This window comes from Muntiacus reevesi, chromosome 1, assembly GCF_963930625.1.
Source record: "Muntiacus reevesi chromosome 1, mMunRee1.1, whole genome shotgun sequence".
Lineage (NCBI taxonomy): Eukaryota > Metazoa > Chordata > Mammalia > Artiodactyla > Cervidae > Muntiacus > Muntiacus reevesi.
The window spans coordinates 162,155,513-162,170,997 of NC_089249.1; the positions used below are offsets into that span (position 1 = coordinate 162,155,513).

Below are 15,485 nucleotides of genomic sequence, written 5' to 3' on the forward strand. Positions count from 1 at the left end.
TCGGTCAGCAGTGCTCTGGCATGGTGCCCCCGTGTCGGCCACATGCATCCTGCTCTGCTGTCTGGCCTCTGGGTCCTCAGACCTCAGGGCCTCCATGTGCAGGACAATACACACCGCTAGGAGACAGTAAGAAGAGAGCTACAGCTTCCGCTCCTCTGGCCCCAAGCTCATCTCCCATCCTGGGCTTGAGAGGCAGGGGGGTCGTGAGTTAGGAACCTGCACTCTGAGAGCCCATTTATTCATTTAACCATGTTTATTTATTGAGCACCAGCTAAGTGCCTGGAGCTGGGAACATGGAACCCAACAAAACAAGTCCCTGCCCTGCAGAGCCTATACTTTAGTAAGGGAGACAGGGAACAAACACATAAATTGTGTGTGTGTGTGTGTGTGTGTGTGTGTGTGTGTGTGTGTGTGTGATCCTTTGAGGTAGATAAGAAAGCAGGTTAGGGAACAAACACATAAATTGTGTGTGTGTGTGTGTGTGTTAGGGAACAAACACATAAATTGTGTGTGTGTGTGTGTGTGTGTGTGTGTGATCTTTGAGGTAGATAAGAAAGCAGGTTAGGCCCCAAGTGGGGAGCAGCAGCAAGGAGGCCAACATGGTGGCACAGAGTGGGCCAGGAGGACAGCCAGTGAGGTCAGGGGCCCGGGGCCCTGTTGGCCACAGGGAGCACCTGGGCTTTGACTCACTGGGACAGGAGCCCTTGGGGGATTTTGAGCAGGGGGCGGGGGCATCTGACCTACATTTTAAGGGCCTCAGTGAAGAATGTACATGGAAAACGGGCTACAAGAGCAAGTATGGAGACAAGGAGAGCATAGCAAAGGCTGCTGCATTGACCCTGGGGAGAGATGGAGGCGGTGTGGATTGGGTGTCGGCAGTGAGAAAGGTCAGGTTCTGAACCTCTTCAAAGTAGAACCAAAAGGGACTTCCCTGGTGGCCCAGTGGCTAAGACCCTGCATTCCCAAATTTGTAGGGGGCCCGAGTTTGATTCCTGAACAGGGAACTAAGATCCTACATGCCACAGCTAAAACCTGGCACAGCCAAATAGATAAATATTCTTTAAAAAATTTTAAAGTAGAGCCGAGAGGAGTCGCTGATGGGTTGGCTGGCATAAGAAGAAGGAACAGCAAGGATTTAGCCTGAGCAGCTGGTGAAGTGGAGCCACCTTTTCTCCCATGTCGGGCAGACTGCAGACAACAGGGTTATGGGCATGGAAATGAGGAATCTGGTTTTGTGTGTTTTGCTCAAGTTTGAAGAGCCTGTTAAGCAGAAGATTCCTAAATCTGGAGTTCAGGGAGCGGTGGGCATAGGAGTTGAAGTTTTGGAGGTTATCATCAGCACATGGTGGGTGTTCAAATCCAGGAAACTGAGGTCAGTGTGGACAGAAGAGGAGTCAGAAGACTGGGCCAGGCTGCAGGCAACTGGAAGGCAGTGGGGTCCAACAGACGACATGAGGACCAGCCGAGAGTGGGGAGCCAGGATGTCTGGTCCTGGAAGCTGATGAGAGTGTTTCAGGAAGGTGAGGGGGGGGGGGGGGCGGTGAGCAGTGGTGTCTAAAGCTGCTGAGAAGTTGAACAAGCTCAGAACCGGGACCCCACTTTTGAATTTGGGGATGGATGTGGAGATTACTGAGAACTTTGGCAAGAGATGTTTCGGTCGTCTTTCAAGTAAGGGGAGGAGAATGAGTGGTGCTGGTGGGTGCAGACCACTCTTCTCAGGAGTTTAGTTCTGCTCAGGGGCAGGATGAGCTGGAGGGAAATATGTGGGAACAGTTGTTTTTCAAGTTGGGAGACAGTCTGCTCACGGGAACCGTCCTATAGGGACAGTCATTATTTCTTTAGTAATTGGTGGTCTGTGTCCTGTTTGGATGACCCACTTGCCTTATGGAGAGAGGACCACGTTAATGGAAAGAACACCAACTTCACCCACATGCTGAGCTGGACTAGACTTTCACTTCCCACCACTTGCGGCTGTGTGATCTCTTGAATGTGTTTCCTCACCAGTAATGTGAGATTATAGCCCTTACCTCCTGGGATGGCTGAGAGTATCAATGAGGGAATATTCATAGAGAGCCTGGCATAATGCTTGGCACATAGGAGATGCTCAACATTACAGAAAACTAATCAGCCTGATTGTGGTCTTCCAGGAGCTTTCACCTCAAGGCAGATGACCTTCACAATTTCAAAGTATGCTAAATACATAGAGACAGCAGACTGTCTCAGTGTAGCTCACGAAAGGCCAGATGTTTTTAGCGGCAACAGAACTGGAATAAGTGCATATGATTATGGTGGGTGAGTCCTCCCAGCAGCAGGAGGTGATGGCAGAGTCCAAGCTAAGACTGCTTGGCCTGTGTGTGTGACAATTGCACACAAGCGGATCAGCACTGGGGAAGGCTGCTTGAAATGAAGCAAGAGCAGCCAACGGAGCATGAGAGGGGACGGAGGTAACTCATCAAACTCAGGGACGACGTGGACATGGAAGATGTCTGTCTCGGCACTCTGGGCAACTGGCAGAGCTCTCAGCAGGGGTGCCAAAGAGAGCCAGTGCTCAGGATTGTTTGGGGAAGAGAAGAGGGCACTGCCAGTCACCCTCACCCTGGGTTAGTTGTTGTTCAGCCGTTAAGTCATGTCTGACTCTTTGCAACCCCATGGACTGCAGCTCACTAGGCTCCCCTGTCCCTCACTATTTCCCAGAGCTCACTCAAACTCAGTGAGTCAGTGATGCCATCTAACCATCTCATCCTCTGTCACCTCCTTCTCCTCCTGCCTTCAATCTTTCCCAGAATCAGGGTCTTTTCAGTGAGTCAGCTCTTCACATCAGGTGGCCAAAGGATTGGAGCTTCAGCATCAGTCCTTCCAATGAATATTCAGGGTTGATTTCCTTTAGGATGGACTGGTTGGATCTCCTTGCAGTCCAAGGGAGTTTCAGGAGTCTTCTCCAGCGCCACAGTTCAAAAGCATCAATTCTTCAGCACTCAGCCTTCTTCATGATCCAACTCTCACATCCACACATGGCTACTGGAAAACCTATAGCTTTGACTGTATGAACCTTTGTCGGCAAAGTGTTGTCTCTGCTTTTTAATACACTGCCTAGGTTTGTCATAGCTTTTCTTTCAAGGAGAAAGCATCTTTTAAGTTCGTGGCTGCAGTTACTTTCCACAGTGATTTTAGAGCCCAAGAAAATAGTCTGTCACTGTTTCCACTTTTCCCCCATCTATTTGCCCTGGGTTAGTTGTGGGACACAAAAATGAGGCTGGTGGTAGGGCCAGTAGATCTTTCAGTCCTTGGAAAGGAGGCAAAGGAACGATGAGCCAAGTGCCGTGAAAGGAAATATGCAAAGAGCATGACGGATCCCAGATCAGAGCACCTGATCCTGCCGGAGCGGGCGAGACACTGGGGTGACCACGCTGCTAGCTGCGCTGCTTTCTAGCTGTGCCGCCTGGGGCAAGTCATCTCCATTTTGAGCCTGGGATTCCATGGGAAAGTCAGACTCCAAGCTGGGGGGAGTTTGGCCAGCACCACCTCCTGAGCCACCAGCATTTCAGATGGTGGCTGCAGAGAATGTGCTGGACGGCAACCAACTGAGTCAGACCCTCTTAACTGGCAGGGGGAAAGGACCAGGGGAGGTGCTCCTGTGTTTCACTGGGAGGGAGGCAGAAATGTCATCTTCACACCCATCAGTCGGTGGTCAGCACAGATCTACCTACTAAGCACCCGCCCCGCCAGGCACTGCCAGGCAGGAAGGGGCAGTGGGTCCTCAGTCACCCAGGGTGAAGAGGGTACCCAGCCTGCAGCCAGGGTGTGAGGGTACAAGTGGGAGATCGCCTAGGAGGGAACAGAGCATACATTAGCCACAATTCTTCAGGCATATTATGTTTTCCAAAAGCACTTCTCGCCCATTTTGATCCTTCTAAACTCCCCTGTGACCCAGACAGATGAATACTATTGTCTCTACTTTTCAATTGGGGAACCAGGACCAGAGAAGCTAAAAGGGACTTGCCTAGCATCACACAGTTTTTCAGTGGCAGAGATAAAGCTAGTAGTAGCCCTAAGTATCTTGTAAGTGAAAGCACTTTTTAAACAGTGAAGTGTGATTCCCCAGGGAAGTTTCTAGTTAGTTCTTAATGGAGGCTGGGGTGGGTTCCTGAGCCTTGTTGCTCTCCCCACATGCCTGGGAGTTGCTGGACTGTAGGGGGCCATAGAGGTGGCAGAAGCCCTGGGAGGAGAAGCTGCGCCTGGTTAGGGAACTCGACTCCAGAAGCAGGATCTGGATTCCTAAGGGCTTTGGGACATGGGTGAGGAAAGGCCATTGGGGTAGGAGAGGATGTTTTGGTAGAACAGACTCAAGACCACAAGTAACAGAATGGATGAGTTTCCAAGGGAGATGTGAGCATCATTCTGGATCTTAAAGTGAGTCTGGTCCAGTGTAGGGAGGGCTCGGGGTTGTGGGGGCCCAGCCAGGGTGGAGGAGTGAGCGGGTCCTGGGGGCAGCTGAGTGACCCTGAGCAGCTCGCTTCCCGTCTTTGATTCTCAGCTTTTCATTTGTCAGAGGAGGGCCTTGCAGTTTGTGGTCTCCAGGGCTGTGTGGCTCTGACACTCTGTGTGTCCTTGAGGATCCTAAGGCTCAGAGACCTGACTCAGGTGCTCCTTGGGATCAGAATGACTCCTGGATCCTTCTCACAGAGGAAGCCCTGCATGAGGCTGGGAGGGGGCTTCCCTGGTGGCTCAGCCGTGAAGAATCCACCTGCCTTGCAGCAGACACAGTAGACACAGATTCCGTCCCTGGGTCTGGAAGATCCCCCTGGAGGAGGAAATGTCAACCCACTCCAGTATTCTTGCCTGGAAAATCCCATGGACAGAGAAGCCTGGAGGACTACAGTCCATGGGGTCGCAAAGAGCTGGACATGGCTTAGCAACTTATCTGGGAAAAGCCAAGCCCAACCTGGAGAAGGCAGTCAGTCCTTCGGGAATAACTGCTGAGTGGCCGCCCCATGCAGGCAGCCTGCATTCTCTCAAACACTGGGCAGCTCTCTGGGTGATTCCATGAAGCTAATTAGAGTTCATGAATCTAATTCCATGATTTAGAGATGAGGACACAGGCTCCACAGCCAGCCAGCTCAGGCCTGTCCCTCCCAGTGCTGCAAGAAAGGTGGGGTGTGGGCTAGACAGATCTGATATGAAAGCACCCTGACCCCGGGCTTCCTAGCCTGGGGTAGGTCACCTCTCTCAGTCTTGGTTCCTTATCCGTGAAGGGGCGCCCACCGTGAGGGGTTGTCTACGATTAGAGAGGGATAAAGCCTAGAAACCCTCGCCCGGAGTCTCTACTCTGGGCGCCGGCAGTCCCCTGCTCCTCTACATCACTCTCTCACGGTCCGCGGTGGAGGGATCGGAATTAGGGACTGGACTGTACCATGGCTCTAGGCCCGGCTAGCTTTGGGGGACTCGCAGGCGGCCCCAGGACAGCCAGATGCACGTGGCTCTGGACTTTCCAGCTCCGAGGACCGCGGTGGGCGGTGACGGGGTGGGGGGGAACAGTATCTGGAACCACAGGGCCAGCAGCGCCCACTGCCCCCTTGAGGGCAGGCCCCTCCCCCAGCTGGCAGTCGCGGGGCCGCGGGCCATACCAGGGCCCACGCCTGAGCGGGCGCACAGGGCGGCATTGTCTGCAGCGCCTGGCACCCTCTCGTTTGCATAGCCACGTGAAGAATGCGAGGGAGCGGGCGGGGCTGCCCCCGCGGAGGGGTTCTGGGTGGAGGGTGCCTGGAGCCCAGGGTCTGAGGCAGGACCCTGCCTTCCCCCAGCGCAGCATGGGGAAAGGCGAGTGGGACGCTGGGGTAGGAGGGGATGCGGGGGCGGCGGGGGCTGGCGGGAGCGGGAACAGGATTTTGACATTCCCCGGCACCCACGCCTGGCGAGCCGAACTAAACGTGAGGGGATTGCTAATGAGGTCGACGAGAGTTAAACATTCCCTTGCTCCAGAGGGCTCAGCTGGGACTGGAGAGAGGAGGGGGGTGGGCGCTAGGAGGGGGCAACCTGAACCCCAGGAATGTGCAGAGGCCACTGCTCCCCACCAGGCTGTTCTGGAGCTGGGGGCCAGGGCCTGGTGCCTCAGGCCCCAGCAGGAGTGTTAAGCCAGCCAGCAGAGGGATTAGCTGCCTGAGCAGTCTGCCCTCCTTCAGGCTGATGCCAAAGGTTGGTGATATCTCCCACCTCTCTGCCAGGCTCCTGGCTGGCTGGCGGCCAGCTCTGTCCCAGCCTTCATGGGGTCGCTCTTCTGCCCCCCACCTCAGATCTCAAACAGACCCCTGTTTGAGGGAGTCTGGCCCTCCCCTGTTTTGATACACATGGCCCCAGGGACCCAGGACCTCTCTCCCCAACACCCCCTCCCCAGCCCAGGCTCTCCATAGCTGACCTCAGAATCCGCTCCAAAAAGTTCTCCTCGATGTCTCACCCTAGTCTTACCTCCTGCACATTGGAATCCCATTCTCTTTCCGTCCTACAGGCAGGGGACAGAAAACCCCAAGGCTCAGATCAACTGTGCGAGGGCAACGTCCATCATCTCAGGGCTGATGCTTGGGGTAGGAATTAGAATTTTAGGGCACTTGTATCAGCTTCTAAAGGGGTTCCCCTAGGGGAGAGGCCCTGAGAGCCAGCCCAGGTCACTCCTCCCAGCCCCTCCCTTCTCTATCCCTGGGGAGGGGAACCCACCTTGGCCACGCCCCACCCCACCCCCCACCCCCAGGGGGCTGGGCAGGAGGAGCTTTGCTGGGGACCTTGCCCTGGCTTAGGCGGCTACTGTGGGCGGGCCCCTGGCCTTTCCAGCCTGGGCCTCCCCCTGCATTCTAGAGCCTGGAGCCGCTGCCTTCGCTGCTGCCACTGCGGGGCTGCCGCCTCTCCTCCTCAGCCTCTGACCACTTGCTGCACCCCACCCCCCACCCAGCTGCTCCTGTCACCTGGCCATGACCTCGGCCCCCCCAGGGATCCTGGCCCAGCCCTGAGCCCTGGAACCCCCGGTCCCCTCCCTTGGCCATGGCCAACTCCGGCCTTCAGCTCCTGGGCTACTTCCTGGCCATGGGTGGCTGGGTGGGCATCATCGCCAGCACAGCCCTGCCGCAGTGGAAGCAGTCCTCCTACGCGGGCGACGCCATCATCACCGCCGTGGGCCTCTACGAAGGACTCTGGATGTCCTGCGCCTCCCAGAGCACCGGTCAGGTGCAGTGCAAGCTTTATGACTCGCTGCTCGCCCTGGAAGGTAGGCCTCATGCCCGCTGGGATGGGGAGGCGGGAAGTGGGGGTGAGGGGCCCAGAGCAGGCTTTCCCACAGTCTGCCATCTGCCCTGGGCTGCACTCGCCAGCCCCTGCCCCCGTGCACTCGTGAAGAACCAGGTCAACCTGTCCCCTGACCGGGAACAGGGGCTCTAGGTTCTGGCAACTGTGGGTCCACATGCCAGCTCTGCCACTGTAACCTTGAAGGAGTCACTGACCCTCTATGTCCTCATCTGGAAAGGAGAGGACTAGGACTCTCGCAGGATTCTGGGAGGATTGAGGAGATGACTGCCAGCACTCAGAGGGGCTCAGTCAAGACCCTTCCCTCTGTTTCTCCCCACACGCTCTGCAGACATACTGTGTGCACATATCTACGTGACAGTCCTGCCATGTAGACAAGTATGTGGGCCCTTGGGTGCACCTACACACACACACACACACACACACACACACACACACTGATTCAATGGACATGAACTTGAGCAGACTCCAGGAGATGGTGAGGGACAGGGAAGCCTGGCATGCTGCAGTCCACGGGGTCTCGAAGAGTCGGACACGACTAACACATATGCACGTCCACACACAGGCACTTGAGTAGGCAGGTAGTCTTCCTCCTGAGGTGTGGGGCTGAGCCTGACAAGTTGGCTCGTAAACAGACACCACTTTAGCTCTACCCTGGCTGGGAGCCCACCCACCGCCCTCTGCCCAGGGCCCCACAGGCCTGAGCCAGGCTGCTGTCACATGGCCCCCGCTACTGCGGACCAGACAGGTCATCTGGCCTCCATCAGGGACCCAGATGCCCTGAGCTGCCCCTGGACCCAGGACTGGCCCCAGCAGCAGGCATCCAGCTGCCATGGGTGACTCAAGGGGCAGAGGGAAAGCTGACCAGCGTCAGATCCCTCAGCTCCTCCTTCCGCCGGATCTGAAAGGCCCCAGGAGAAGCTGCCTCCCAACCCCACTGCCTGCGAGGCCTGTGCCAGGCCCCAAAGGGAGTCGCCTGGCCAGAAAGCAGCAGATGGGAGAACTCATGCCCCCCCGTCACCACACACTATCCCAAAGAACCCGCAAGCGAGGGTGAATGGTGGAGACACAGGTGTGGCTCAGCTCCACACCCTGCTCTCACACCCTCCCCATCCCCTCACACTTACGGCAAGTAGCACCTCCAGCTTCAGCTCCAGGCCCCCCATCCTGGGCTCCGGCTCAGTTCCTCCCACTCCACTCAGGTCACATCCAGTCGGCGCGAGCCCTGATGGTGGTGGCCGTGCTCCTGGGCTTCGTGGCCATGGTCCTCAGTGTTGTCGGTATGAAGTGCACTCGGGTCGGAGACAGCAACCCCATCGCCAAGGGCCGTGTCGCCATCGCTGGGGGTGCCCTCTTCCTCCTGGCGGGTAAGTGCCCAGCTCCCCCCACCCCCATCTTGACCGTAGCCAGCAGCCCCATGCTGGGTGGCCTTCTGGGGACCGGAGCAGAGCTGAGACCTCCCTGCCCTGTCCTTAGGCCTCTGCACTTTGACGGCCGTCTCGTGGTATGCCACCCTGGTGACCCAGGAGTTCTTCAACCCCAGCACACCTGTCAACGCCAGGTGAGTGCTGGGGCATGACTTGAGCCATGGCTGGGTCTCCCGCTCCACCTTCTCTGAGGCCACTGGCCTTCGTCCCGCAGGGCACCTGGCGGGGAAACTAGGGACAGGCCCCAGGGGCTGTTGCTGAGAAGTTCTTTGGTGTGGGGAGCAGACAGCATGTGTCTGGGCCCTCCATCGGGGCGGGAAGCTGATGGAAGGCACCCCAAGGGGTAACGCCCTGGCTCTGGATTTAAATCCCAGCTCCACACAGGCTGGCTGTGTGACTGGCAATTCCTTAATCTTTCTGTGCCTGGTTTCCTGCCCTGGAACATGCAGCTAGGACCAGGGATGCAGCTCAGTGTGATTGTGAGGGTTCTATGAGATGGTGCAAGTAAGGGACCTAGCTCAGTGCCTGGGTTGTTATTTCTGTAGGAGGCACAGGGACTTGGAGCCAAAGAGATGAGGTTGGAAAAGTCTTAAGGGCAGATAGCAGAGGCCCTTGGAGCCATAGGAAGCTTTCTTTTCCCCAACTTCAGGTGGAAGGCAGGACAATCCCTCTGGCTATGGTGTGAGAATGATGGGGAGTGGGCAAGGCTAGTAACGTTCTGTTGTAGAGGTCTGGAGCAGAGGGCTTTGGGCTGAATGGCAGAGATATTTGGAGGCTAAAATGGTCAAGACTTGTAAGGTCAAGGTGTGGGGGTCAAATAAGGGGCTCTGTGAAGGGACTGACCCCTCCCCTTACCTCTCAACTCTGCCAGGAACAGAGAATGGGACAGTCTCAACCCCAGCTATCCCAACAGACCTTGAGGCCTGGGGTGGAGGGAGGATGAAGAGAGATGGCTGGGTGGTTGCAGTCTGGAAGGCTCCCTGGAGGAGGCAGCAATATGGAGAGGGGAGGAAAAGGAGATTTCAGTAGTAAGGTTCATTCCCCGAGGCTGGCAGCTGTAACCTCGAAAACCTGCCCAGCAAGAGGTAGCACAGCTCAGAGATGCCAGGCTGGCACTCAGACTGCCCCTTCAGCACTCCTCAAGGTTGCCCGAATTGCAGGCCCTGTGCTGGGCCCTGGGGACATGGACGAATCCGGTGCTGTCTGCCCTCAAGGTGCTCCCCGGGGAGCCAGACCAGCAAGAAATGATCAGCCACCAATGAGAGTCAATGCCAGGTGGCGAGCAAAGAGGAGTCAGGGAAAGCTGCCGGAGGAGGTGCATCTGCACTGGGTCCTAGAGGCGGAGGGGACGCAGGTAGCGGAACGCTCCAGCAGGGGGCGCCTCGGGCCCTACGGTGGGGAGACCTGGGCGCTGCAGAGGGGACGCCGGGCTGCCCCGCCCCGGCTAGGGGTGGAGAGGCGGGAGTGCTAGGTGGAGCAGGCGGAGGAGTCTGGCCTTCTCCAGAGGGCGGCGAGAGCCCAGTGACGAGTTCCGTGGGCCAGACCATGACCAAGAGAGGTGGCTTGACTGCCCCGTTCCTCCCGTCCCTGGCGGCCTGGCGGGGACCCCCCCCCACCACACACACCCCCTTGCACTGGCCAGAGGAGGAAAGGGGCCCGAGGTTGCACGGAGCAGACCAGCTTGGACCTGGGTCGCTCTGAGTTGGTGGTGCTGATGTGCTGGGTCAGGGGCTGAAGAAAGGGTGTGTGTTCATCCCAACTTCCCCAGATGTGCGTTCATTCATCCCAGCTTCCCCAGAGAGCCCGAGGAGGCTTGTGAGGCCCCAGCCTCCGCTCCCCACGCCCTGCCCATCCTCCGCTCTGCCAGGCAGAGGCTGGGAGCCCCCCGGGGGAGGTCGGGGCGGGGCAGGGTCGGCACAGTCACACCTGATAGTGTCCTCCACCCCTCGCAGGTACGAGTTCGGCCCGGCTCTGTTCGTGGGCTGGGCGGCCGCCGGCCTGGCCCTGCTGGGCGGCTCCTTCCTCTGCTGCACGTGTCCGGAGCCCGAACGAACCAACAACAGCCCGCAGCCCTACCGGCCGGGTCCCTCCGCGGCTGCCCGAGAGTACGTCTGAGCTTGCCCAGCATCCACTGGCCCGTGCAGCACCCCGGGTGGGGCCAGGAGGGCTCAGGGGGTCCCCCAGGTCGGCTAGGGCTCTGAGCAGCTTGTCCCCAACCTAGGCACCCAGTCTGCGTCCTGAGACTCAGACCCGGACATTCAGAGAGAGGCTGGAGGCCGGCCCCAGCCCTCCTGTGCCGCTGGGGCCAGGGCCAGGGCCAGGTACAGGCAGGGACCTGTCCACACCCCAGCCAGCTGCAGTTCCTTTCCTGGCTACTTATTTACTCTCTATGCTGGGCCTGGAGGACGCAGCAATAAAGACGCCCTGGGGATGGCCAGAGCCCATTGTCCGTCTGCCCCACGGGGCTTCTCACAACCCCAGGAAGTAGCGCCAGGATGACACTTGTCCTGGATTACACACAAGGAAGTGGGTTCAGAGAGACCAGGAGGCATGGCCCGGCTGCCTCTGAGTTCAGGTCTTGCAGTATGCCTGGAGCTGCGTGGACACACACAGATGGCTGAGCCAGGCCATGTCACTCCTGCCCCCAGAAATGAGCTCCTGCTGCAGGGCTGCTGTGAATTCCACTTGCCAGTACCTGAGTCTGGGCCTGAATCCCACAGCCCCTGCCCCAGCCCCACTGCCCTCTGTTCACCCCACTAATTAGCTCTCCTCTCTTTTGACTTTCAGACCAGTTGTTAAATTGTCCGCCTCCACCAAGGGCCCCCTGGGTGTGTAATGTCCAGGTCCTCAGCCTGGCTCTGCCCCGCCTTGCCACACCTAGACTATGTGCTTGATATTTTTTGGAAAGAAAAGTGAACATCCAACTCTGAGTGTGGTGTCATTTGATCCGTCTCTGGTACGGCAGAGCTGGACCCTGGGATCCTTGGTCACAAAGACGGGGAGACAGGTCCAGTAAGGCTTACACAGTACATCCAAGCTGGTCAGGGTCCTCCCTGGCCGTCCTTAGGTTGGCACCAGCTCCTCCTTGGTCAGAGACGCAGCCCTGCTGCTCTGGCTGTCCGGGAGCCCTCCTGGGAAAGGGGGTGATCCCAGGGAGACCCTCTCACTTGGTGCTGGGGGCCAGAGCCGGGTGAGAGGACACGAAGGAGGAGTTGGCTGCCTGGAGAAGTGCCTGAGGGAAGGACGTTAGGGCATCGCAGGAGTGTCGGAAGCCCTGCTCCCAGCCCAGCGCTGCTTCCTCTCCCACACCCACCCCTCTTGTCTCCAGTCTGCTGAGACCCCACTGTTTCTGCCCTGGAACCACAGTAGGGAGGGGCAGCCTGAGGCTGCCTGAGTCAGCAGCTGGAGCTCTGGCCTCACACAGGGCTGTGGGCAGAGCTGGAAGGACTTTAGGTCTTGAAGTACAGTTATCACCTCCTTCATACAGAAGCAAGTGTGTGCGCGGGCTTAGTCGCTCAGTCGTGTCCCACTTTGCTACCCTTTGGACTGTAGGCCGCCAGGCTCCTCTGTCCATAGGATTTTTCAGGCAAGAATATCGGAGTGGACTGCCATTTCCTTTTCCAATTGAAGCGAGAGTCCTCAAAGGAACATAGGGAGAACTAACCCAGATGAGGCCTGCTGTCACACTCAGGTGTTGCCCACCTGAGGCACCCTCCTGGACCCTGGGCCTCTCTCTGGCCTCTGCCCTCTGTCTCTCCCAACCAGAAGGAGCTGACCACAGCTCTTGGAAAGAACTGTCCCTTTCCCTCCCCTGCCCTCCTCAGCCAGTTCTCGTCTGGCTCCCTCCACCACCCGCCCAGTGACATCTCCTACCCAGTCACGGATCCCAAGGACGCAGCTCAACCGTCTCCTCCTGACGTGCCTCTGAGAGGTGAAGTCAGACGAGATGACCGTCCGGCTCCAGGAGAAGGGAGGGGAGAAGCAGACGGCAGAGCTGCTGTGGGATCATCCACGGCGGCCTGGCCTGGCGGCAGCTGCACATACATAAGGCGCCTGAGGGGCTAGAAGGGGTAGGTGGCTGAGCCTAAATGGGTTCACCAGAGCCCTGCCTCTCGAACGAGGTGAGAGGTGAACGAGAGCTACGGAAGAGCCTCTCTGGGTGCCTGACATTGTAACGTAGGGGTTCTTGGCTCTGCTCGCTCATTCAAGTCACCTGGGGAGCTGATGTCCAGCCCTCTCTGCGGCCTCCAGGCATCCCAACCTAATGGTCTTGAGGTGGCCACGTGGTGGACCTGGGCACCAGAGGTCAGCACATGAGGTTTGAAGCTGTGAGGCCTGAAGCTCGGGGCTGTGGCAGCCACATTTCTTGCCCCTCTGAGGCAGTCTCGAAAGGCAGGTAAAACAAGAGGCGAGAAAGACAAAGGAAGCCCCTCTTCCTCTGCTTTTCCCGAGACCAGGCCATTCCGTGAGGACACCACACCCTCCCAGTAAATAAATGAACCCCTTTCCGCTGAAACAGTTTTGCGTTTGACTTCGGTCACACACAGCCATGTTCAGGGGCCACCGGATGCTCAGGGCTTGGTAGGCAGATGTTGGGACAGTGTGTGCTGGCTGCTTCAGGGCCGGGCTGTGCGGGGGACAAGCGCCAGGCCGGCGGGTGGCCCCACAGCCGGGCGGGAGCAAACTTCCGTGTGATCCTTTGTGAAGGGACGCCTTTTGTGCCCATAGCCGAAGACTGGACAGGTGGAGAGTCAGGTGACCGCTCACAACCCACTGGTTCCTGGCAATGGGAGGATGCCTGGGAAGAACTCAGAGCTTGCAGCTAGAAGAGTTTGGGAAGCCTAATCCCCCCAGGCCTCTTCTCTTTCAAATGTTTATATCACGGTCACCTTGTCTGCCAACCTGTGACAGGGTCAACTGTCCAGGCCTCCTGTTTCCTATCCCAGCCGCAAGGCTAGAGGACTGAGAGGAGACCCAGGTAGGCTGTGCTGTTATTATTTTACTAGCAGAGTTCTTTCAAGGATGAAATTAAGTGTTAGTTGCTCCATTGTGTCCAACTCTTTGCAACCCCATGGACTGAAGCCATCCAGGTTCTTCTATCCATGGAATTCTCCAGTCAAGAATTACTGGAGTGGGTTGCCATTCTCTTCTCCAGGGGATCTTCCTGACACGGGGATCAAACCCAGGTCTCCGCATGGCAGGCAGGTTCTTGACCATCTCAGCCATCAGAGAAGCTAAGAATGAAATTGGCAGGCCATAAAAGATGGTTTGGGGAGGGATATACCTGTGCCCTCAGCCTCGAAGGAAAGCCGGAGTACCAAGGTAACAGATGTTCAGCTGACGGGTGTGAACCAGGTGCTGGAGTATCTGACCAGACACTCATCTATTGCCTGCATCTGAGAGTATAGATAGAACTGAGTATTAGAGGATGTCAAGGAATTATGGTTAATTTTGTTTTATATGTATTATTCATCTTATGTGATAATGACACTGGTTACCATTTTTAAGCCTTGTCTGTCAGACATGCACACTGAAACAATGTAATGGCTGGATTTTCTTTAAAAATACTCTAGGAATAGAAAAGTCAGGGGCAGGGAAAATTTTTTAAGTAAGACTGGTAAATGCCAGTGGTACTTAGGGGTTCACTCTGTTTTTCTCTGTGTGTTTAAAAATGAAAAAAAAAATCAAACTGTTAAAAATACATCTACGTTTTGCTGGTTTGTAATTTTATATACTTCCCATTCGAATAAAGGTGATGAAGACTTTTGTCACTCAAAGCAGAGTCTTCCAGCCACAAGCATCACATCACCCCAAACCTTGTTAGAAGTGCAGAATTTCAGGCTCTACTCCAGACTACGAGAAACAGATTCAGCATTTTCAGGAGATCTCTGAGTGATTCTGGAGCATTTCGGAAACGTAGGTGTAGGCTAGTGAGAGCTGTGTGTTGCTTCTCCTTTTCTGGATGAGAATTTCAACTGAGCTACCATTGACTAACTGGATATAATGAAAGTGGTTCAATTTAAGATTTTGTCTAGAGGTGGAAAGATTGTCGGGAACACAACTAAACCTGATCCAGGCAAAATTGGACATGAAGAATGGACAACACCCATTAGTGCTTCCTGATCATCTCTCCTCAGAGAGCACGTAAAACTAATACTTAGTTCAATTTATGAGACTATTGTAGGCAATTTTATTCTGGATACTATATAGTCTTGTTAAAAACAACATGAAAAAAAAAAGAAAAACAAGAAATGTGGAGGAAACAATCACTCTGCTGAACAGCAGTAATTAACATTATGTTGTAAATCAACTGTGAGTAAGTGAAGTTGCTCAGTCGTGTCCGACTCTTTGCGGCCCCATTGACTATACAGTCCATGGAATTCTCCTGGCCAGAATATTGGAGTGGGTATTATTAGTTCCTTCTCCAGGGTACTGTACTTCAGTAAAATTTTTTTAAAAAGAAAAAAAATGTTAAGGAAAGGGTAAACAATTCTTTTTTTTTTTTTTTTTTTTACCAATTTTAACAATTCTTTTTCTGAGCATCAGAGGACTGACTCAATGCTATGGAGTCACAGAGTCAAAACCTAAACCACTGTTGCTCCCTCTCTGTGTTGGTGGCCCATGTGATTGCCACAAAGCTGGAGTCCTTGGTTGCTGGGTTTGGAGATTGGTTACATATAAGGGGATTGAACAAATAAGTAAATTTGTCGTTGTTTAGTCGCTCATTCATATCTGACTTGTGACCCCATGGCCTGTAGCCCTCAGGCTCCT

The 15,485-nt window shown here is 55.8% G+C and overlaps 1 protein-coding gene across 1 annotated transcript; it reads left to right on the forward strand.

Annotated features, from left to right (window-relative positions):
- Positions 1-6,814: 6,814 nt before the first annotated feature.
- Positions 6,815-14,365, forward strand: CLDN19 (claudin 19). Its single transcript, XM_065929845.1, has 5 exons — positions 6,815-7,252; positions 8,490-8,654; positions 8,764-8,848; positions 10,667-10,819; positions 11,502-14,365. The coding sequence occupies exons 1-5, from the start codon at positions 7,030-7,032 to the stop codon at positions 11,548-11,550; spliced, it is 675 nt and encodes a 224-aa protein (XP_065785917.1). The 5' UTR covers positions 6,815-7,029; the 3' UTR covers positions 11,551-14,365.
- The last annotated feature ends 1,120 nt before the right edge of the window (positions 14,366-15,485 follow it).